This window comes from Camelus bactrianus, chromosome 4 (genome assembly GCF_048773025.1).
Source record: "Camelus bactrianus isolate YW-2024 breed Bactrian camel chromosome 4, ASM4877302v1, whole genome shotgun sequence".
Taxonomy (NCBI): domain Eukaryota; kingdom Metazoa; phylum Chordata; class Mammalia; order Artiodactyla; family Camelidae; genus Camelus; species Camelus bactrianus.
This window is the reverse complement of record NC_133542.1, coordinates 75,466,355-75,486,912: the sequence shown is the minus strand read 5'-3', so window position 1 is coordinate 75,486,912 and position 20,558 is coordinate 75,466,355. Positions and strand designations below refer to the sequence as shown.

Genomic DNA, 20,558 nt, shown 5'->3' with positions numbered 1-20,558 from the left:
GAAGGTGGTGGGCACAGCTAAGTGCGCCGGGAAACACTGGGGTCAGGCAGCTTCCCGAGGGGAACCAACACCCTCCCCTCAACCGGCTGCCGAGCCAAGGCTGGGGAAGGAAGTGGGCACCGGGGCTGGTGAAGGGTCCGTGGCTGGAGGGAGGGGGCCCATTTCTGGGCCTGGGTGGGAAGGGGGCACTGGCACCCAGGTGGCCAGGGGTACAGCCCCCAGCCAGGCCAGGTGACCTCAGGAGGAAGTGGGTAGTTTCAGTGTCTGCTGTGATGGGCGTTGGGCCAGGGGGTCCGCTTCCAGCCCTGAGGTCGCTGGCCACAAGGGCCTCTCAGGCTGTCTTGGCAGTGGCACAGAGACCAGAGAGGGTGGGGGACGGGCCTCTTGGAGGGTTTCTGGCTGCTGTTTGGCAGCTAGGCCTCCCAGCTCTGGCCGGGTACCAGATGGAAGCCCAAAGTTCATAGCAGCACTATTTACAGTAGCCAAGACATGGAAGCAACCTAAATGTCCATCAACAGATGACTGGATAAAGAAGTTGTATATACAATGGAATACTATTTAGCCATTAGAAAGAATGAAATAATGCCATTTGCAGCAACATGGGTGGACCTGGAGATCATCACTGTAAGTGAAGCGAGTCAGACAGAGAAAGACAAATATCACATGATATCATTACATGCGGAATCTAAGAAAATGACACAAATGAACCTATTTACAAAACAGAAACAGATTCACAGACATAGAAAAAAAACTTATGGTTACTAAAGGGGAAAGTAGGGGAGGAATAAATTAGGAGTTTGGGATTAGCAGATACAAACTACTTAACAGAAAAATAGGTAAACAGCAAGGTCCTCCCGTACAGCACAAGGAACTATACTCAATAGCTTGCAATAACCTACAATGAAAAAGAATATATATGTATCTGACTCACCATACTATGCTGTGCACCAGAAACTAACACAACACTGTAAACCAACAATACTTCAATCGAAAAAAGAAAAAAAAGAGAGTATCAGCTTCAGGTATGGCTGAATCCAGGGCCTCCTGGTAATGCGCCATCTAGACCTTGTCTCTGTCTTTCTCTAGGCTCCTTGGGCTCCACTCCTCACAGCACGGCAGAGATGGCTTGTGTCCCCCCAGCTCAGCAACTCCTGTGGAAGATGGACTCTGCACAAGGCTTGGACCCCTGTCCCAGCCAGCCTGGGCCATGTGCCCACCCTGGACTTAGAAGTCCAAACACACGAGCAGAGGACTGGGGAAGCAGTAGGTTCCGAAACCACAGTTGTCCACCAAAAGTGCTGATCACAAGGCAGACCCAGAAGCATGGAGGGCCCACTTAGCCCATTTCAGCCCCTCATAGGTCCCAGAAGTGTGTCCATTCTACAGCTGAGAAGCCTGAGGCTGAGAGCAGGAAAGCCACCTGCCTTAGGCCACCCAGCTTGCTAGACCGTGAACAAGCACTGTGGATCAGGGGTTCCTGACCCCAAACTCTAAGATGCAACCCCCAAGCTCTCCCTCGGGCTTTAGGAGTGATTCCGGAAACCCTCTGCAGCACGAGGTCAGTCGTCACCCCAGGGCAAGGGCCTGCCTGCCCAGTGCTCCCCCTTCTTGGGGTTGACATTTGAGGTGAGGCTTCTTGATGTGCGGCATTGGTAGGGAACTGGGAGAGCCAAGTCCATGGAGTAAAGCACGGCCTGTTTGTTCTGGAGCTGGGTCTTTTGTCGGCGCAAATGGCGCTCACACAGGCCGAGCCGGGGACACCACGATAAAGCGCATGTTGCGATAAAGCAAGGCACACACGTTTTTTGGCCCAGTGCATCTAAAAGTCATGTTTACGCTATACTGTAGTCTACTAAACACGTAATAGTATTATGGCTAAAAAAGCAATGCACATGCCTTAACTTAAAAATTCTTTATTGTAAAAAAAAATGCCAACCATCGTCGGAGCCTTCCGTGAGTTGCAATAATGCCAAAGTCACTGACCACAGATACTGTGACAAATATAATAACCATGAGAAAGCTGGAACTGTATTCAAGAATTACCAAAAGGTGACACAGAGCCAGGAAGGGAGCCAGTGCTGTTGGGAAAATGGCTCCACTCGATGAGCTTGACGCAGGGTGGCCGCAGACCTTCAATTTGTAAAAATCAGAGTATCTGAGAAGAGCAATCAAACGAGGCCTGCCTGAATTCTAAACCAAATGTAAACAAATGTGAACACACACACTGGCACAACAGGAAGGTAGGGGGGCACAGCTCCCGGCGGCTTGGGCCTGGAGGGCACCCCACCCCCTCTGGCCCCGCACCCCTGCACCTCGGGTGAGGTTCTAGGGAGCCTTTTCACAGCTCCTGGAGGCCAGGCTGCCCAGAAGATGCTGAAACAGAAGAGCTGAGGTCCAGGGAAGGGCGTAGGGAACATGGGTCTTGGGGTTCCCTCCAGCCCATGCCAGCCCCCAGTCCCGCGCTAAGGAAGCCATGCATCTCGGGCCAGCCCTCGACGGCCCAGAGTCTCACATGAACTCGAGACACCGTCCAGGGAAAACAGCACCCCTCCCCCACGTGTGCCCTCACTGCCCCTGGCCTGGGGGACTCTGACCATGGCCACCGCCAGGCCACAGAGGCCTCCCCCACAGTTGAGTCAAAGGACGTCCCTGAGAGACTCCGGCACTTTGGAACACAGCTCGTCTGGGTTAATTTCCTGTTCCATCTGACTGACTGCGCATGGGGCTCCCAGCCCACCGTGAGCCCAGAACTTTCCTGACCTTGAGATGCAGAGGACTCTGGGCTACAGGGGGTGAGCTCCCCATCCCTACAGGGGTGTGACCACAGGTAGCGTGCCGAGGAGTGGACCACAGGATGGGAGCTGGAGAAAGTCCTGCTCGTACTCGCTCATTTGACCCCCAGATTGAGTGTCTACACTGCGTCCGGCTCTGTAGACCCCCGGCAAGCTGCCCCACCCAACCGCCGTCCCCAACCGCCGTCCCCATCCCCTGAAGATAACTATGGCGTCTGATCACAATGGCGGGCCCGGCGGTGGGCGTGCGGGACGGGGAGGAGACCACCCCAGCTCAGTCTCTAACCGAGGCAGAAAGAAGGGCCCTTGCTGGGGTGGCAGGGATGTAACCTCCGTCTCTACGCTAGTTGCTTCTGTCTGAATTTTTATAATGGGGGGGAGGAATTTTCATTTGTGTGAAAAAACATAACCAATAAACACAAACATGTTTGTTTTTTCATCAATTGGCCTTGAAGTGAAACAAGAGCCACTCCCCACGGAGGGGGGAGAGGCCAAGGCCTCCTGGGACCTGCTGACAAGGGTGGCCCCAGCCCGGGGCCTCTCTGCCTTGGTTCCCCTCTTGGGACGTTCCGAGGCCACCCAGCTTAGCGGTGACCAGAGGAGGATGCCCGGTCAGAAGTGTGGTCCTCCCTGCGTCTCTCCCCTCAGCCATGCCCCCTTCCACTCCCTGGCCTGTGTGGCTCTCAAGACCACCTCCCTCCTGCCACTGCCATGTGTGGGCTGAGGAGGGTCCCCACGGGGTCGAGTCTGGCCCACTGGGAGGGGCCCATGGAGGGAAGCCATTTCCTGGCTCTGGGCTCCTAGGAGATGGGGCCTCCCGTGGGCATGGGGTGGGAAGTCTGCCCCTTGGTCGCAGCACCAGCAGAGCCTGGACTCCCCAAATCTCACAGCCCCTCCCTTCTTCGGGGGCCTCTCAGGACCCAGACCAGGTGAGCCACTCAACCCAGCACCCAGCTCAGGACTGTGTGGCACGTGTCGGGGGCAGGTGTAAATCAGTCGTGGGGGGTTGACAAGTACCTCTGGGAGGTGGCCTTGGTCCTCCCCACCTCTCAGTGGGAGCTGGTCCGAGCCTCAGGCCTATCCCTCCATCTCCTGGGGTCCCCCCGCATGTCCCTGGAGCTTGTGCCTTCCTTGGCTGTGTGTGGCAGGGGAGGAAGTCCAGACTGAGTCATCACGGAGCCCTGTGGGCTCTTCTAGAACTGCCCCGATGAGGCCATCCCTGCCACCTGCGGGGTCTGCAGGCAGAACCGGGGACAGCCCCCCAGAGCTAGGGCCACTTCAGGGGGAGCTGCTTCCCTGTTGTCCAGAGTCTCCTTTGGAACCAAAATCCCACACCTTTGAACAAGAAGAGAGCTGATGAAGAAAAGGCCAAGACGCGGTTTCAGGGGCTTTGAGTACCTGTGTCCGTCTCATATTCCCGCTGGGCTGGGACACAGAGTCTCGGCAGAGCAGGCTGGGTGCCCCGCTCTCTGGGCTCTGACCGCACCTTCCGTCAGATGGAGGACTCGGGGAGGAGGGGCAGATACCAGCCGGGCAAGGCCCAGGCGGGGCTTTCAAGGAACATGTTCACGAAGATTCAAGGAGCAACCGTTTTCCTCGTTCTGCAGAAACAGGAAGCGGGGCTCCTTTGAGGACCTGTCAGCAGTACCCCTCAGGAAGAAACACCCAGAAGGAACCACTTCCAGACGAGCCTGTCGAAGCACACCATCCTCCCTTTCTACCTGAGGCACGGCGAACTTGAACCCACCCTGATTTAGTTTCCACTTCAATGCCAGCTCAAGATGCTTGTAGCCCACACTAATCCGCTTGCAGTGTTCCGTGCTTTCCTCCGAGGGGCTGAGCCCACAGCTTGGGTGAGAGAGCTGGACGTGCCCAGTGGCACAAACACGCAGCTTGCCAGTTGGAGTCTGTGTCTGGGGACAGAGCAAGTTCAGGTTTCAGTGTCGTTGTATTTTAGCAAGAATGTGGCACGTCGCCCCCACCCTCTCCCCCATCGGGGAGGGATCGGCCCAGCGCTGTGGACCAGTGGACACAGGACAGAGGCCTTTAGCCACCAGAGATCCAGGACCTGAGCGGCACCCTCCCTGCCATCTGTGACAACCCAAGCCCCACTTTACAGCTTAACAGACATCAAGGCATCTCCTTGTGCTGTTTCGTCGTTTCATCTGAAGAGGGACCTGCTGGAGCCACGTGCCAGCGAGTGGGCGTGGAGGCCGGTGCCAGCAAACCTGGGCTCTCTCCCCTGGCATGAGCAGCCTCTCCCCGCCCACCTGTGGGGGACTGGGCTCAGCCACACCCCACTCCCCCTCACCAAGCCCTCCTTGGGTTAGTCTCCTGGGCCGCAGCAACAAACGACCACAAAATGGGAGCCTTGGAACTACAGACAGCGATGCTCTCCGAGTTCTGACCCCACTCCAGTCCGACCTCACTGTAACTTGATTACGCCTGCAAAGACCCTATTTCCAAATAAGGTCACATTCACAGGTTCCGAGAAGAAACTATCCTATACATCTTTGCGGGACAGCCGTGACTGGCAAGTCACAAACCAGGAACCGCCTCCTGGCGGGCAGAACCGAGCACAGTAAAGGAGACAGGTCCCACGGACGGTGCTGCAGTCCCCTGATTTTATTCTAAGGGCCGAGCGTGGGCCCGCCAGGCTAAAGGCACAAGCCAGCCTTTGGCACCCGTGGCCGGTCCCTGTGGGAGCACAGGTGGGTGCAGAGGAGGGTGTGCTGGCCCCGCTCTGCTCAGCCATTTCTCCCCAGATACCTGCACGGCCCCTCCCTCACCTTCTGGGGTCTCTGCTCCTGTGTCGCCTCCTGCACTGACCCCACCCAGCGGCACCCAGCGCTCCGCCTCTCACCTGCCTCCGGCCACACACACCGCTGTCTTCCTCCTTCCTCAAGCACGAGGGGTTGGTCACTGTCCCACCCCTGCACCTGGCACAGCGGAGAAGGAGCCTGACAGATGCCTCTGAGTCCACAAAAGACTTTCTGGCCTCCCCGACCAGGGCACTGGTCCTGCTCGACACAGACATAAGAGTTCCCAACCCCCTGCTCTGTGCGCTGAGCGCTGTTGCATTCCTCAGCCCGGGGCCGGCCGGGCCTGGTCCAGGCGCAGCCGATGGAGGGGTTTGGGGCTCAGGTGGCCTCCAAGTGCAGGTATATAACTGCTGACAAGGGATCCCAGCCCCGGCCCGGCGAGGGGCCCAGGCACACAGACAGACAGAGGAACAGACAGACAGGTCGCTGCAGCTGGTGGCTCAGAACCCCGCATCAAGTTCCCGGGGACCAGACAGCCCCATGCAGGGGTCTGGGTTGATGTTGGAGGGACAAGGGCTCTCCCCACCCACAACTTTGCAGAGCTCCTGGCCGCGGTGGACAGAGCGTGGAGGTCCCCTGGAGATGGCATCTGCTTTCCTTCACATTTCTTCCCTTGAATTGACTCCAAGCCTCACTGTTCTAAGTGAAGAGCAGACGTTAGTCCAAACACACCCAGGACCTCCAGCTTCGGGGAAGGGAGGACAGACACCCCACCATGAGTCGGGGCCCCCAAGGAGGGGGAGGGGCCCACGTCACGTTCACTGCAGCGGCCCACCTCCCCCAGCGCCCTGCTCAGAGGATGCGTGGCAGAGGGGACCTCCCCCTACACTTGCCCCACACCAGCAGAGCCCTGGGCCCCTGTGGCCCCTTCCCAGCCCTGCCTCCAGCATGGGAACCAGCTTTCCTTCCATGAGATGCTTGGGAACCAAAGAGGGAAAAATCAGTGAGGCCCTTCACCCCTGCCATATCAGGTGGCTGAGGGAGTGGGGTGCCCACGGCAGGTGCTTAGGGCATGGTAGTCACCCCAGTGCAGGGCAGGTCCCACGCGTGGGTCACCAGGCTGGGCCAAGGAGGGGCAGTGGCCCTGGGTTCCCACGTCTGCCAGCGCCCCCCGCCCCTACCTTAGGGCCCCGCACCCCTGGGAACACACCAGGGAATCCCATCAAGGCTGCTCCCACAGCACTGAGGTATTTTTTATCCTCCCTCTGACCGAGCAATAGCCGGTCTGATTTATGTTGCATGAAGACCCTCGGTGGCCGAAGACCTTCGGTGGCCGAAGCCCCCTCGGGCGTCTGGCGCTGCTGGGCAGTCCTCTCTCCAGCTGGGGCCAAGCAGTCACAGCCACATGAAAGATGGCTTTCCTGGCTGATTTTTGAGAATTATCGCACCAAACATTAACCAGAGAGACGCTGATAGTGACCAGAAGGAGGCTGGAGCGGCCAAGGGAAAGGCGACTAGAGGGGGAGGTTGCAAAAGCCCCTTCTGGACTGCAGAAGCTCCGACCAGGCACGGCCCCCTGGTATTTGCCACCAGTGTGCCTGTTTGTATTTAAACTGCCCAGAGCAAGCCTCTGACTCAGCCAGCATTCCCACGCCAACACTCAGCAGCGCCTCTGGTTTTTGGCAAATTTTTTCCTTAGCTGTCAAGGCAGAAATATAGAAGAATTCTGGTCTTACTTAAGGATTGTTGGGGTTTTTTCCTTTTCCCCTGGAGACGTGAAAATAACTCACAGATGTGCCGTACCTGCTAATGTTTGTGTTCCATTTTATGTCAGGAACAGAATTCCCTGTGCTCCCTGTAACCCAAACCTCGGTTTCCAGGCCCATTTTCTTTTTAACAGGGGGCCGTTGGGGGGTATGTGGGGGAGGGCGGAAGTCCTAGACATGTTTAAATGTGTCTGGAGCAAATGGGAAGAAACCCAGGCAGCCCTGAGAAACTTGCTGAGAGGCTGAGAGTCCCGCAGGCGAGGGCTGAGGCCCCCCTGGGGGATGGGGCAGCCCCAGAGGGCAGGGGCTGCAGAGCTGGGGCAGATGGTCCGCAGGGGCTCCTGGCTCCTCCCCAGCGACTTCTGCTGGGGCAGAAAGATTCTGCTGTGAGACTCCTGTATCTTCCCTGTGAAGATAAAAACAGACTTTTTTAGGAGATCTCTAGCTATTTTTAGCCCCAGAGAGAAAGAAAGGGAAGGAGGGAGGGAGGGAGGGAGGGAGGGAGGAAGGAAGGAAGGAAGGAAAGAAGGAAGGGGCAAGGGAGAGGGAGGAGATGGGGGAAGAGGGACCCAGCCTGGCTGGCTTCTCCGTGAGTGGGTGACTCAGGCCTGCGGAGGCTCTGTTCTTACTGAAGCCAGAGGGGTGGGGCCTAGCAGTTTCGTCCCCTGGGGCCCTTTCTTTTTGGAGAAAGTTCTGAGCTGCAGCCAGCAGGGCCAGGCAGGGTGGAAGCTCCCTAGGGCCAGGGCCAGCCCCACTCCCAGTAGGCACTGCAGGGGTCCCAGGATCCACAGGGGTGGGGGGGTTCACAGGGTTAGCCCACGGGCCAGGTGGGCTCCACAGCGCCCTCAGTGTCCTGTCTGTAAACCGGGCATGGCGACAGCTTCCCTGCCTCGGCCAGCCCCTGCCAGCCCCTGCCAGCCCCTGCCAGCCCCTGCCTGGAGCTGTCAGCTCTAAGCTAGACAGCCTTCCTGAGCCCACCCACCGACGTCCCTCCTCCATGGTTTAGCAGGCTCAGCCTGCTTCACACAATGCCCCAGGCCCCAGGCGGGCCCTTCCTCCTTTGAGGCTGGCTGTCTCCCCGCTGGGCACCCAGAGGTGAGCCACTGAGCCCTGAGTGACACGACTCCAGGCCCAGCTCCGCCAAGGCTCTGTGGGCAGCTGAGGGGGACTGGGGGCCTTCTCAGAGCTGGGGACACCATGCCAGGGCCACCTGCCCCTGGGGTCTGTGCACTGAGCAGTCCACGGGCTCCTGGGGAGAGGCGAGTGGTCCCTGTCAGGGCCTGCACTCCTCTGACTGCCCTGCAGCTGAGTTCTCATGTGACAAGCACCAGGTGCGCCCCATGGGCCAGTCTTGTGGCCCCCGGAGCCCACACCAGCCACGCCGATCGGCTCCCCTGCTCAGGGAGGAGTCTCCCTGTAGGGGACTTGCCCGGGCAGCACACTGCCCGGGCTCTGTGCCTGCTTCTGGGATGCCGACCCTCCTGCCCAGGCTTTGTAGGCAGCAGGGGTCTTACAGTCAATCCGCTTCCTGGCTCTGAGCTGCCAAGAGGTCTTGGGGCTCCCAAGCAGTGACCGCTGTGGGTGACAGGTGGATAGCACCCTCAGCAGGGCAGGGCTCTGTGCAATCACCCATCACCGGGCCATCTGTTAGCCATGGGTTAGTCTGCCTCTGTTGTGGGGGAGGTGGGGGTAGGACCCACAGGCCCCTGAACATAGGACTGCACCCTCGCCGCCCCCAGCCCCAGAACGCCGTATGATTGGTGCGGGGGCTTGGCAGGCCCTCGGGTCTGGGATAGCTTCCTGGAGGTGAAGGCTGATGAAGGAGGGGTCATTTCAGCAGAGGACGTGTATGCAGATGGCAGAGCAGGGAACTGACCCACTGCAGACTGCCTGGGGTGCAGAGCATGAGGGGGCCTCTGCCATCAGGCCTGGTGAAGCTGGCCCAGGAGAGATGCCAGCACCTGCAGGTGGCCCCGGCCAGTCTGCTCTCAGTGTAGGCATGTGGGTGCACACCCCGGCCTGGGTGACAGTGGATCCCTGCATGTGGGGTGAAGGCAGGGTAGGACGCACGTTCTAGACCCCAGCCTGCCCCTTTCCTTTTTGGAATGATGAGGGAAACCCTCAGAGCTTGGCCTGAATGCATCCTTAGGAAAGAGCAGCAGAGCCCCAGGCCCACCCGCACAGAGAGGAGCTGCTCACAGCCCAGTGTCCGGCACCGGGGACGGGGTAGCCCGCCCTGGCCCATCCTCCTAAAGCAACACCACACAGCCACTGAATCCACATCCTGGAAAGATGCTCAGACCTCTGGAAATGTTCTGAGTTGGTTTTAAGCAGGAAAAGGTAGACAGGGTTTTAGAAATCTCTCTGTAGAGGAGGAAACGGAGGCCCGGGGGCAGTGACGGTCCTTCAGTGGGTCTGCTGGTCAGAGGCCAGTGCTGGGCCTGGGCCTGGCTGTGTTGGGGTAAGAGTGGGCCCCTAGGCTCTCTCTTTCCAAGCAAGTCACCTATGTTTTACAATCGGCTTCCAAAGGTGGAGAAGCCCTACCCCTTGTGTTCTGGAATCGACCCACAGCTGCCCTGGCTGGCACATCCCCCCACAGATCAGGCCAGTGCACCCATCAAAAGCCACCCCCCCGCACTGTTCGCAGGCCGGCCTCCAGGCCCTCGTCTCTTCCATGGACCTCCCTCCCCCGCTATAGGGCCACCCTAACTCACACCTGTGCCTGCACCCTGCGTCTGACCTGCTGCCCCCACACTGTGAGCAATACACAAGGGCAGAGAGGGCGACCCCCAGCCCTGCTGGTTCTGGGAGCCCGTCCGCCTGCTGAAGACCCAGGCTGGAACGTGGTCTGACACAGAACCAGTCTCATCACAACCTCTCTGAAAAATCAGGAGCGTCACACTACCCCTACCCCGGGCTGCAGGGTCACAGGGGAGCCCCTGAAGCACCAAGACCAATCACCCCTGCATGAAGGAAAGGGAAGGAGCCCGGGATCATGAGGCTCAGCCCTGGCTACACCCTAGAATCCTGGGGAGCTCTTTTTTTTAATTGACGTACAGTCAGTTTGCAATGTTGTGTCAGTTTATGGTGCACAGCGTACTAGTTCAGTCACACGTATTCATAAGTATATTCATTTTCATATTCTTTTCATTATAGGTCACTATGGGATAGTGAATAGAGTTTCCTGTGCTGTACAGTAAAAACTTGTCATTCTTTGGGAGTTTTAAACATGCTGACTTGTCCCCCAAGCAGGCCAAGTCATGCTGGACCCCCGGCAGGAGGATGCTGGGATGGGTTTTCTTTGGGGGGCAGGTATGGGCCAATGCCAGCATGGCCTCCCCAGCCCATCCGGATGATGGCACCCCTGTATCTCTGGAAGCAAGAGACAGGGGGACTGACCCAACTCAGCCTGAGGTCCTTCTCCCCTTCGGGGCCCGGGCAGGCTGGCCCCCAGGACTCTCACCCGTCCCCTCTGCAAGCCAGGTCTGCAGCCTCACTCCCCCTGGTTCAAGCTCCCCTAGACAACTTGGGAGCTGTCCATTCAGCAGCCTCTGCAGAGGACTGCCCAGCAAACCCAGTCCCGGCTCCCGCCACAGCAGGACAGGACCCAAAGTGGTGTCCCACTGCTGTGCCTCAGTTCAGCTTCTGGCTGCCCCAGGCCCCACCCTCCCGTTGGGTTTTTGAAGTGGCCAGCACCCCAAATTCCTCTCTCCTCCCTTGTTTCTCCTTAGCTTCTCCCACATCCACTGACCAGGGCTTCCCTAAGCTGCCCACCCTGTAAGAGGTCTCCAGGGTCTAGGCCATCTGGCCCTCCAGCCCTCCCCTCCCTCAAACTCCCTGGCCTGAGCAGACTGATAAAGAGGGACAGGAAGGGGAGGCCAGAAATCTCCCGCCTCATTTGTGAATGAAAAAGCTTGGGGCCCATTTGCCAGGGCCTGGCCCACCCCTTTCCCAGGACTGGATGGGAGGGCGTCCTAGCCCAGCCCCTGTCCTTGGCCTCACACACAAGGCACTTCTGCTTTTTCTGGGGTCTCCTTAGGGCCCCAAGTTGCCCATGGGACAGCCCAGGCAGCAGGTGGCACAGGGGTTAGAAGCTTGGAAGGCCTGGTTGCCCGTCTGTACCATGAGCTAAAGAGAGAGCCCAGCTCCTGGGCAGAGACCCAGGGTAGCGTTGGCAGGGCTGGGCAGATCCAGGTGAGACTCCCCTCCTCCCTCCCTCCCCACCTCCTGCAGTGCCCCCTCCTCCAGTGCTGCTCCTTGGCAGAAGGGTGAGAACTTGCTCCCCAGCCAGGGCTGGATGGGACTTTACTTTTGGTCTGGGTCCTGCTGGCAGAGACGCAGGGCTCCAGTGGAGGGCACACAGGCAGTGGCTCCCAGAAGACTGCCTGGCATGAGGTTCTCAGTTCATCCCCGGGAGTAGAGAGGGATGTGGCCTGCAGAGATCTGAGTCCATGAACTCGGGGTATGCAGGGGAGGGACTCTGCAGCCCCCTCTTCCTTCTACGGAAAATCTGCTCTTCCAGGCTGCCTGGCTGCTGTTATATAAACATCTCTGCTGCCTCCGGGGGCCTCCTCTCCCGGGCACTGACCCCGACAGAAGTTACCCCAGGCTCTGAGAAGTGCCGCCAGCTTCTGGGAGGAGGCAGGCCAGGGAGGCTCCAGCAGTAGCTGCTGGGGGGCCAGGACTGACTGTCCCTCTTGTGCTCGTGACAGCATCCCAGCTGCCAGCAGTGCCCAGCAACAGGTGTGCCAAGAAGGGCAGACTGGGATCAGGTCTGTAATATGCCCACCACCGGGCACCCCACTCTGCCCACCTCTCTGGACCTCCCCAGGAAGGGCTGCTTCTCTGCCAGTCTCTGGGATTTCTGCAGTCCTGAGGGTTCTCCTGCCCCGGGCCCCTTACCTTGCGAGGACTCTCTCAGCCTTTAAGGCTCCCCTCTGGCATCACCTACTACAGGAACGTCGCCAGGATGCAGGGCTGGGTGGTTGCGCCACCTGCCTGGGGCTCACTACCCTGTGTTGAGATGAGGGGGTGCTGTCTGTCTCCAGTGCCAGACTGTAAATTTTGGTTTAGTTAAGGTAGGCATTTTGGACGCCCAGCACTTAACCTAGGTTGGCACAGGATGCCCAAATTTGGCCTCGCGGAGGAAATAAATAAATCATCCGGAAGGAGCTCGTGGGAGGGGCCCTGGCTGTACAGGTGATAGCAGCAGGTCTGTTTGACCCATGCGTGCTTTGCCGCGCGCCTTATGCTGGAGGCGCTAGAGAAGGAACCAAGAAGCGTCTAGAGGCGGATCCCTCCTGGGGAAGCTGGTGCGCAATCCATCCGTCCAGGCATTGGCCCCAGACTGTTTCCTTGGGGCATTCAGAGCCCCCTTTCCAGATGCTGAGGCCATGGCGCCACCGTCCCTCGGGGTCAAGCGCCCCAGCCTTCAGAGCTACGGGTGTCTGACCTCCGTCTCTCAGAGGCTTAACTGCGACCACGTAGCCCCTGGGCCAAAGGTGCGCCCACGGCTGCTGAGGGCACGACTTCTGCCAGAGTCCCCGTCCCGTCCCGTCCCGTCCCGTCCCAAGGTCCCCCAAACTGGGCTTCGGTCGCTCCTCCCCATCTCCCCGGGCCCAGCTCCTCCCCGGGCACGACTTTCCCCAGGCTCCCCATTCCCCACTTGGCCCGCGCCACCTCGGCTATTGAGATGCAAATCGTTGCCAATTGTCGCCGAGCGCGACGACTGCCAGAGCCGGATCCTTCCGCAGCCCTGGACCAAACTTTTGGCTTCCGAAAACTTTTGAACAAGAAGTAGTCCCTAGGGCCGGGTCCCGACCCTTCCCGGTATCGCCGCGGCCCCCAACCCAGGAGGATTTGAGCTCAAGACACGCGCCCCAGTCCGAGGAGGCGCGCGGCTGGTCGGGGCGCGCTGAGGGGCGCGGCCAGCGAGGGGAGAGGGGTGCGGAGGGATCGGCGGGGGCGGGACCCGGGGGCGGAGCTGGCGGGGCGGGGGCGGAGCGCACGGCGGCCCAGCGCCTCACTAGTGCCTTGGCCGCGGGAGGGAGCGAAGGGGCGCTGGGCGCTGGGCGCGGGCGCGGGCGCGAGCGCAGTGAAGGAACGATCTCGGGCGCGGAGCCGGGCCGTGGAGGCCGCGAGAGCCCAGCATCGCCCCCCAGCCAGAAAGGAGAGGGCAGTAGCGGGCCGCCGCCGCCCGTGGGACCGTCCGGCGCGCGTGTGTACGCCCGAGCCTAGCCGGCCGGGCGCAAGAGGCCGCCACCGGGCGCAGCGGGCAGCCGGCGGGCAGGCATGCCGCCGTTCCTGGCGCCCCTGCTCTGCCTGGCGCTGCTGCCCACGCTCGCCGCACGAGGTAGGCGCCCGCCCGCCCGCGAGCCCGCAACTTTCCGCGCCTTCGGAAAGTTTGGCGGCGCCCTACGCGCGCGCCCTGGGTGGCTGGGAGCGGGCGGCCGGGGTGGGGAGGGGAACCGGACGACCTCGGATGGGGTGGGAGCTGGAGTCCCGCGCTCGCGGAGAAGGACTGAGCCTTCCCCGCGCCGCTTGCCCCATCGGGGCGGGCTCGGGCCGCTCGCGCCTGGAACTTATTTGGAGCCGGGTTTGAAGTCGAGTTTGAAGCCTGACGTGGGCCGCTGGGGGCCCCGAGGACCCAGCCCTGGACTCGCCCTTCACCAGCCGCGCGTGGGGCTCGCCGCCGGTCCTGGCGAGCGAGCTGCCTACTACTTTTCGATTTGAATCGAGTCGGTTTTGGTTTCCTGTTGCTTTGGGGCCATTTATCTTTTTGCTTCGCCTCTGGCCCGCGCCGGGGGCGGATGTTGGGCCCGGAGCCTAGGGTCCGGGGCGCCGCGTTCGCCTTTACTGAGCCGCACCGCCGGACCCGGCTGCGGGGCGTGGTGGGCAGAGGGGCGCGAGGTGGGCGCGGCCTCCTTCCTGGTTAAGAGAGTTCGCACGGGGCCAAGGAGAGGGGCGCGGACCAGGTGTCCCCGGGCTCCTGGCTGCCCCACCAGCGGTGTCCGCTCCCCACGCCGGCTTGCTGCCCCCACACCGGCTCGCAGTTTTTGTGGGGTGGGCGTGTGTGCGGAAGACCGAGCTGCGTGCAACTGGTGGGACTTCCACTTTTCGGAGTTCAAGTTTGGAAACCTTGCGGGGGAGTGGGGCGGGGGGCAGTTTGGGAGAGGGGCGCTTTTTCCTCTCCACTTCACATCGAGGGGAATCTAAGGAATCTAACGGTGATTAATTCTGCTCTTCCCCCAAAAGTTGGAGGGAGAATTAGCTCCCCAGTTCCAGAAGGTAGGGCCCCCCATCACACCCCATCTGGGCCCCCCTGGGGGCTTAATTTACACACCCCTAGTAAGATCGAGAGAGAGGGGCTTAATTGATCCCTTCCCAAGAATGGGGTCGAATTCCTAACAAATGGGGCATCTTCATCCCCCTCTCCTGGTTGTGTGTGAGGGGGCTGCCACTGAAGATGCCCTCCCTGGGGAGCCGGTGTTGGGTGTCCGTGGAGGCGGGGCCATGTCCTCGGGTGCAGTCCCGGTGCCCTAGGAGGCGGCCCTGGCGGGACAATGAGCTGCTCTGATTCCTCTGCCGGCGCTTTGTTGGCGGGCGGGGCAGCGGGCCCTGCAGCTGTCGCATTTTCCCACGAGCGGGGAGCTGAGTGTAGCCACCGCCACCCCCTCCCCAGCACTGCCCCCTCGAAGAACTTGTTTGAACAGCAGCACAATCCTGGTGACTGGTAGGGGCCCAGCCCAGCCAGGGTCCCAAGTGAAGACAGGTTGGGAAGTGAGAAGTTTGGGAGAGTGGCCAGGGTCATCTCTGCTTTTCTCCACCACTGTCCAGAGGCATTTCAGACTACCCGTCCCCACTTGGGGCATGACTTATCCACCTGCCATCCAGCCAGCCTGTTCCTCCTCCCCCTAGTTGTGACTTCAGAACTCTAGGCAGAATGTCGAAGGTCCTTGGGGTTCGTGCAGGGCTTCCTGGGACCCCCTTGCCCCCAGCAACCCCATGATTGGGGCAACCTTGGGGTGTGCCCTTTCTAGTACTGGCCAGACTGACCTCTCCTCTTGCCCCTCCCCAGGCCTGCGATGTTCCCAGACCAGCGAGACTTGCTTGAATGGTGGGAAGTGTGAAGTGTCCCTCAATGGCACCGAGGCCTGCGTGTGAGTATGCGCCCCTGCGGGGACCTGTTGCTTTGTCGGGAGCAGAGCCCTTGCCTTCTGCAGCAGGGCAGCAGGGGCAGAACACTAGGCCATTGTCTTCTGGAGATGGCCCAGAAGGCTGGGCGCGGTCACGTGCTACTTTTATTGGACGAAGTCTGGCAATTACTTAATCACCAGCAATTATGCTGCGTGTGGAGCTGGTCTGGCTGCTGGAGGTTTGAGCACTCTTTTGTGGGCCACCTAGGGTTCCTGCGGTGCTAGGTGGGAATCCCCAGTACCTGTTTCTTCCTGAAGTCCCTGAGAAACAGCTGAGCTGCCGGGGGGGGGGGGGGGGGGCTCTGGAACATCTATAGAGAAGCTGCGCCCTCACTGCCCTGCCACTTGGGGGTGCCTCTGCCGGGCAGGTGAGAGCCTCCTGGGCAGGTGATGCCTGTCAGCAAGAAACTGACTATTTCAAAGCCAAACCCGCCCTTCTCAGCCCTCTGCCTTCCCTGTCCACTCCTCTCTGGTGTCAGGTGAGGTGGGGGAAGACTAGCTGGAACTCATCTCATTGGCTGTGCCCTTCTCCCCAGGTTGTGGGGGCTAGTAGGACCTGCAAGAAGCTTGGTTTTGGTTCTGGCATCTGCAGTTCTGACCTCCTAACTGGCTGGCCCTGCACCTTCCCAGCCTTGAGTCCTCAGCTGTGAACTGAGGGAGATGGTGACCTGCCTGGATTGTCCCGGACTCGGGCAGGGAGTCCGTTTAGAACCTGCCTTCTGCCTGTCTGTGAGGACCAGTCAGCAGCCTTAGGGAAGTGTTTCTGTGGTGGCCGATGCCCTTCAACTTGAGTTCATCCCTGATGGGAATAATGAGGAGGTGCCTGGTGGCTGGAGAAACGGCCCCCTCCTCTCCCTGGAGGCTGCAGAAGAAGTGGCTCCCCAGCCGGGTTGGCGCGCCCTCATTCCAACTGCTGAGGGCCCATTCCCTTGACAACCCCGAGCCCGGGCTTACTGCCTGCCCAGCCAGTGGGCAGGCAGCCCCCTCCTTCCACCACCCCCACCTCCCCGCCAACTGAAGCCAATTAAGCAGGTCTGTGAGCAGTTTAATGGACAAAGCGGATTGTGTCTTTGTCAGATGCTAATGAATGCACACTACTTTTTTTTTTTTTTTTTTTGCTTTTTTGGGGGCCTTTTTCTCCTCCTGCAGAAGCCTCACCGACGCTTGATGCCCTAAATCTTGTTTCCTTTCATTCAGAGACCGACAGCTGGGATTCAGTGGAAGTGCAGTGGCTATTGTTGGGGGAGGCGGATTAATGCTGTTTGATTAATTATGCGTGGCTTCCCAGAATGCATAACTCCCTTCCCTGCGCCGTGGCGCGCTCCTGCCCTGGCTTTGCCGCTCACTGGTGTGTGTGTGTGTGTGTGTGTGTGTACGCGTGTGCGTGCACATATGTTGGGGGGTACTCAAAATCTCTGTTCTTCTGCAGAGGGCTTTGGGAGGGTAGGGGGAGTGTTGTGCTGGGGAAAGTGGGAGCGGTCTCTTCTTGGGGAGTAGGGACAGCCTGGGGTCTCCAGGACTGAGGCTCGCGCCCGGTGCTGCCAGGGCCAGCCGGGAAGGAGGTGCCTTGGGCCATCAGCTGCTGCAGCTCGCTCCCTGGCCTCAGGGTAAGGCACTTCAAGCGGACAGCACCCTGCTGTCCCACCCCTCAAACCCGGGTGCTTTGGCGGTCCTGCCAGCCCTGAGCCATGGCCCAAGGCTGGGGTGCCGGCCTTTCTTCTCCCTTGGGCCTGGTGCCCCGTCCTCCTTGGTGGGAAGCCTGCCTCTCTGGCCTGGCACCCGGCCGAGCTCGGCCCACAGAGACCCCATTGTGCACACCCCACAGATCCACTTGGCAGATGAACGGAAGTGCCCTCCTCAGAGGCCCCACCTCTGGGCAGCACTGCTGGGGGCAGGGGGCAGGCGAGGGCCCAGAGTGGGGACGGCCCGGCCAGGCGCAGCCGTGGAGAGGCACGGGTCTGCGCCCCCGGGGGTTGCGAGGCTTGCTCTCCCAGCTGAGAGAAGCCGCTTTCTTTCCTCCGAGGTGTCAGGGTGCAGGCCTCCGGAGCCCTGCCGACCTGGTGTGTGAATTCCAGCTCTGTGGCCTCCAGCTGGGCCCCTCAGAAAGCCCTTTGACTTTCCGTGCTGACTTGCTGGCTCCCCTGTGGACAGGGCGTGGGAAACGGTGGTGTCAGTGTGCCAGGCATGTTAATACCTGGTGAATCATCTGTTTCCACCCCGAAGAGAAGGAACCGTCCCCAGAAGCCGCTAGTCAGGTGGCTGCAGGGCTCAGAATCGGAAAAAGAGGTTTCTGCTGGTGCGAGTGCCTTCCCAGGAAGTCAGGGGGTGCAGGGGCCTGGCCGGCCAGTGGCCTTGGAGGAAAGGCTCAGTTGCAGGTCCCCATGGGCAGAGTGTCATCTCTGGACAGTGGCTGTGTGTGGTGGCCCGGGGGCTGCCACAGGGGGCTGGTGGCCTGTGGGCAGGCTAAGGGGGGGCCTCTACCCGACCCCAGCCTCCTTGCAGGCCCCACTGGGGCCGAGGAAATACGGAGGTGGACTCCCCCTGATGGGTGGGAAGGCCTGTGGCGACTGCTGTCTGTTTGGGTGAGCGTGTGTTTTCGGTCTGAAAGGCTAAACAGGAGCTGCTCGGTTCTGGGCTGGGAACTGAGGCCCCAGGATGACTAAGATACTGCTCTTGCCTGTGAGAAAGTCAGAATTTCACTGGGGGCCTCTTCCAGGTGATCAGAGAAGTGGGGTGAGCCCTTCCACCCAGAGCACCCGGCAGGAAATTCCTGCTGGCTGGTGGGCCTCAGCTCTGGACAGCCCTGTATTTGAGGCCTGGCTCTGCCACCCAGGGTCTCCGTGACTGCAGATCATCCGGTCACCTAAACTCAGGTTCCCCCAGTCTGTGTTTCGTGGCTGATACACAATTGATCTCTGAATGGTGCATAAGGATTGCATAAGAGTGGCCTGCCGTAGGCACCGGGTGAGTGTCTGTTTCCTCCCTGTCTTCTCCTTTTGAGCTGACAGTGCTGGTTTCAGGATCCTCATTCTCGAATGTTTAGTTAGCTGATAGGTTAATTCAGAGAACCCAAAAGGTGCAACCTGGTGGGCCGGAGCCGGGGTGCCGCCCAGGAGGGGCTGGCCGATTTTGAGGATCTGATCGCCTACGATGGCTCCAGTCAGCAGCCCTCTTGGCGTCCTCCCGCACTTCTGAGTGCCTGGTGTGTGCTGGGTTCTGCTCTAGGCTTTGGTGCAGTGGGATCAGGTCAGACACAGTTTATCTTCTTTCTGCCCCTGCCCCCATGGAGTTGACCTTCTAGTATGAGGGCAGGAGAGGCAACATGATGTACATGTGACGTGTCAGGTGGAGGTGAGCACAGTGGGTAGGGCAGCCTGGCCCCATGTGGCTCGAAGCAGCCCCGTAACACCACAGGGATCAGGGCGGAAATGGGGGAGCACAGAGATGTCGACGCTTGGCCCCAGGATCACACAGCACAGAGTAGAGTCCAGCCCTGGGTCTTTCTCCAAAGTTGTGTTCCTAACCACTGCTGCATCCTGCCCGCACTGCCCCAGGCCCTCCCTGGCCACCCTGCCAGGAAGCAGGGCGGGGACTACAACTTCCCTTTAAAAGAGGAGGTTCAGAGGGTCGGGTGGGAAGTGGCTCGGCTGCCCGCCCCGGCTGCGGAGGGATGGAACGTCGTGTGTCTCTGTCACCTGGTCCGTCTGTTTCCACTGAGTCACCTGCAAGTCTTGGGCGAAGCCGGGGGAGGAGCAGGTTAATCCTCACCCTCGCCCCTAGGCTGCGAGCAACAAAGGTCTGGTTCAGGACTTCCTCTGTTTATGCAGCGCCTGGGCTTCAAGGACGCAGGGTTAGAAAAACACACCTTAAACGCACAGCGTCAGCTAGAAAGTCTCACCTACTGACTGACTGTGGAACAGCATCAAGGAACACACATTCTTTAAAGGAAGGTGCCTTCTTGGGCTTGGCCCTGGCCCTGAATGACAGCCAACATTTTTTCCATTGAAAAAAATAATAGTAATGTTTTTTAAAAAGAGAAAGAAGATAAACTGTGCCCTTAGCTGAAAGAGGGTGGGGCAGGGCAAACAGCTGGTGGAGAAACTCTTAACAGGACAGCTGAGCTGGGCCTGGGCTGGGTGCTGGGACCCCCCCCCCCCAGAAGCTAGGGTGGCAGGGGGGTGTCCAGAGGGTTCCACTCCCAAGTGCTGGGTGGCACCTGAAGTTCCCACAAGAGCTGGGAGTGACGCTGTTCCTTGCTGACTGTGACTTTGCTGGGTGGCAGTGGCCGTCACTGGCACATGGGGTCTGCTGGGCAGAGGGGTTGCGCCCTCCTGGGGTGGGGAGGGCACCTTTCCTGTTTCATGTCTCATCTATAAATAGTGAAAGGATGTGGTTTTGCAGAGTTGATTGAGCGTCTAGATTGCTTTCCTCAATAATGTAACGATCATAACTCCACGCACAGACAGCCGCTTTTATTGGGCATCATAAAACCCCAGGCAGACGTTTTATCCAACTGGCTCACACCCGCTCCAGGTGGTGGCCAGCTCTGCCTTTTTTTTTTTTTTATCCCCAGTTTACAGGTGGGAAAAACTGAGGCTGAGAGTTGAAGAGGCTCTTCAGGGAAAGGGGGTGGGGATCTGAGGCCAGCTTGCATCAGCTTTTGCCTTCATGTACAGGCATATCCAGAACTTTCCAGAGGCTTTAATGAGCGGCTGGCTTTGGGGCATCGTGACTATGGGTCAGGATGTGTTTGATGGTCCTGAAGTTCCTGGTGGGGCTGGGGCTTGGCTGTCTCTGGGGGCCCCACCCCATGCCCCGCCACGGACAATCCAGGAGACACAGAACCAGCCTGGCTCTGGTTTGCTGTGCCCCTCCAGACACATGTCTCCTCTCTGAGCCTCGGTTTCCCTCTCAGTACTTGAGGGTGTTGGATTAAGTGGTCCTTGGTGCTGTATCCTTCCAGCTACATGCTGGCAGGACCCCGGGATTGGCCGGCAAGAGCCTGGGTGGTGGCGGTGGGCAGCAGCAAGGTGCGGGGAGAGG

General features: G+C 59.8%; 1 protein-coding gene and 1 long non-coding RNA gene across 4 annotated transcripts in view; one reads left to right on the top strand and one right to left on the bottom strand.

Moving 5' to 3' along the window:
- Positions 1-1,903: 1,903 nt before the first annotated feature.
- On the bottom strand, positions 1,904-13,251 carry LOC123617120 (uncharacterized). 2 transcript variants are annotated; one of them, XR_006725194.2, is made up of 4 exons: positions 12,223-13,251; positions 5,656-7,726; positions 4,540-4,705; positions 1,904-4,393 (listed from the first exon to the last, which is right to left on the bottom strand). It is a non-coding gene; the product is annotated as an uncharacterized LOC123617120 (long non-coding RNA). The 2 variants fall into 2 exon arrangements; XR_006725195.2 differs by lacking the exon at positions 5,656-7,726 and having other exon boundaries at positions 1,905-4,393.
- A 114-nt stretch (positions 13,252-13,365) lies between these two features.
- Positions 13,366-20,558, top strand: part of NOTCH1 (notch receptor 1) — a 47,317-nt gene continuing 40,124 nt past the window's right edge. The window contains exons 1-2 of one of the 2 annotated variants that reach the window (XR_012506606.1): positions 13,366-13,672; positions 15,398-15,479. Coding sequence is in view for 1 of the 2 variants with exons in the window: in XM_074362557.1 (XP_074218658.1) it covers positions 13,612-13,672; positions 15,398-15,479 (143 nt within the window). In the remaining variant the exon portion in view is untranslated. The remainder of the gene's footprint in view (positions 13,673-15,397; positions 15,480-20,558) is intronic. The other variant, XM_074362557.1, reaches the window with a different exon arrangement.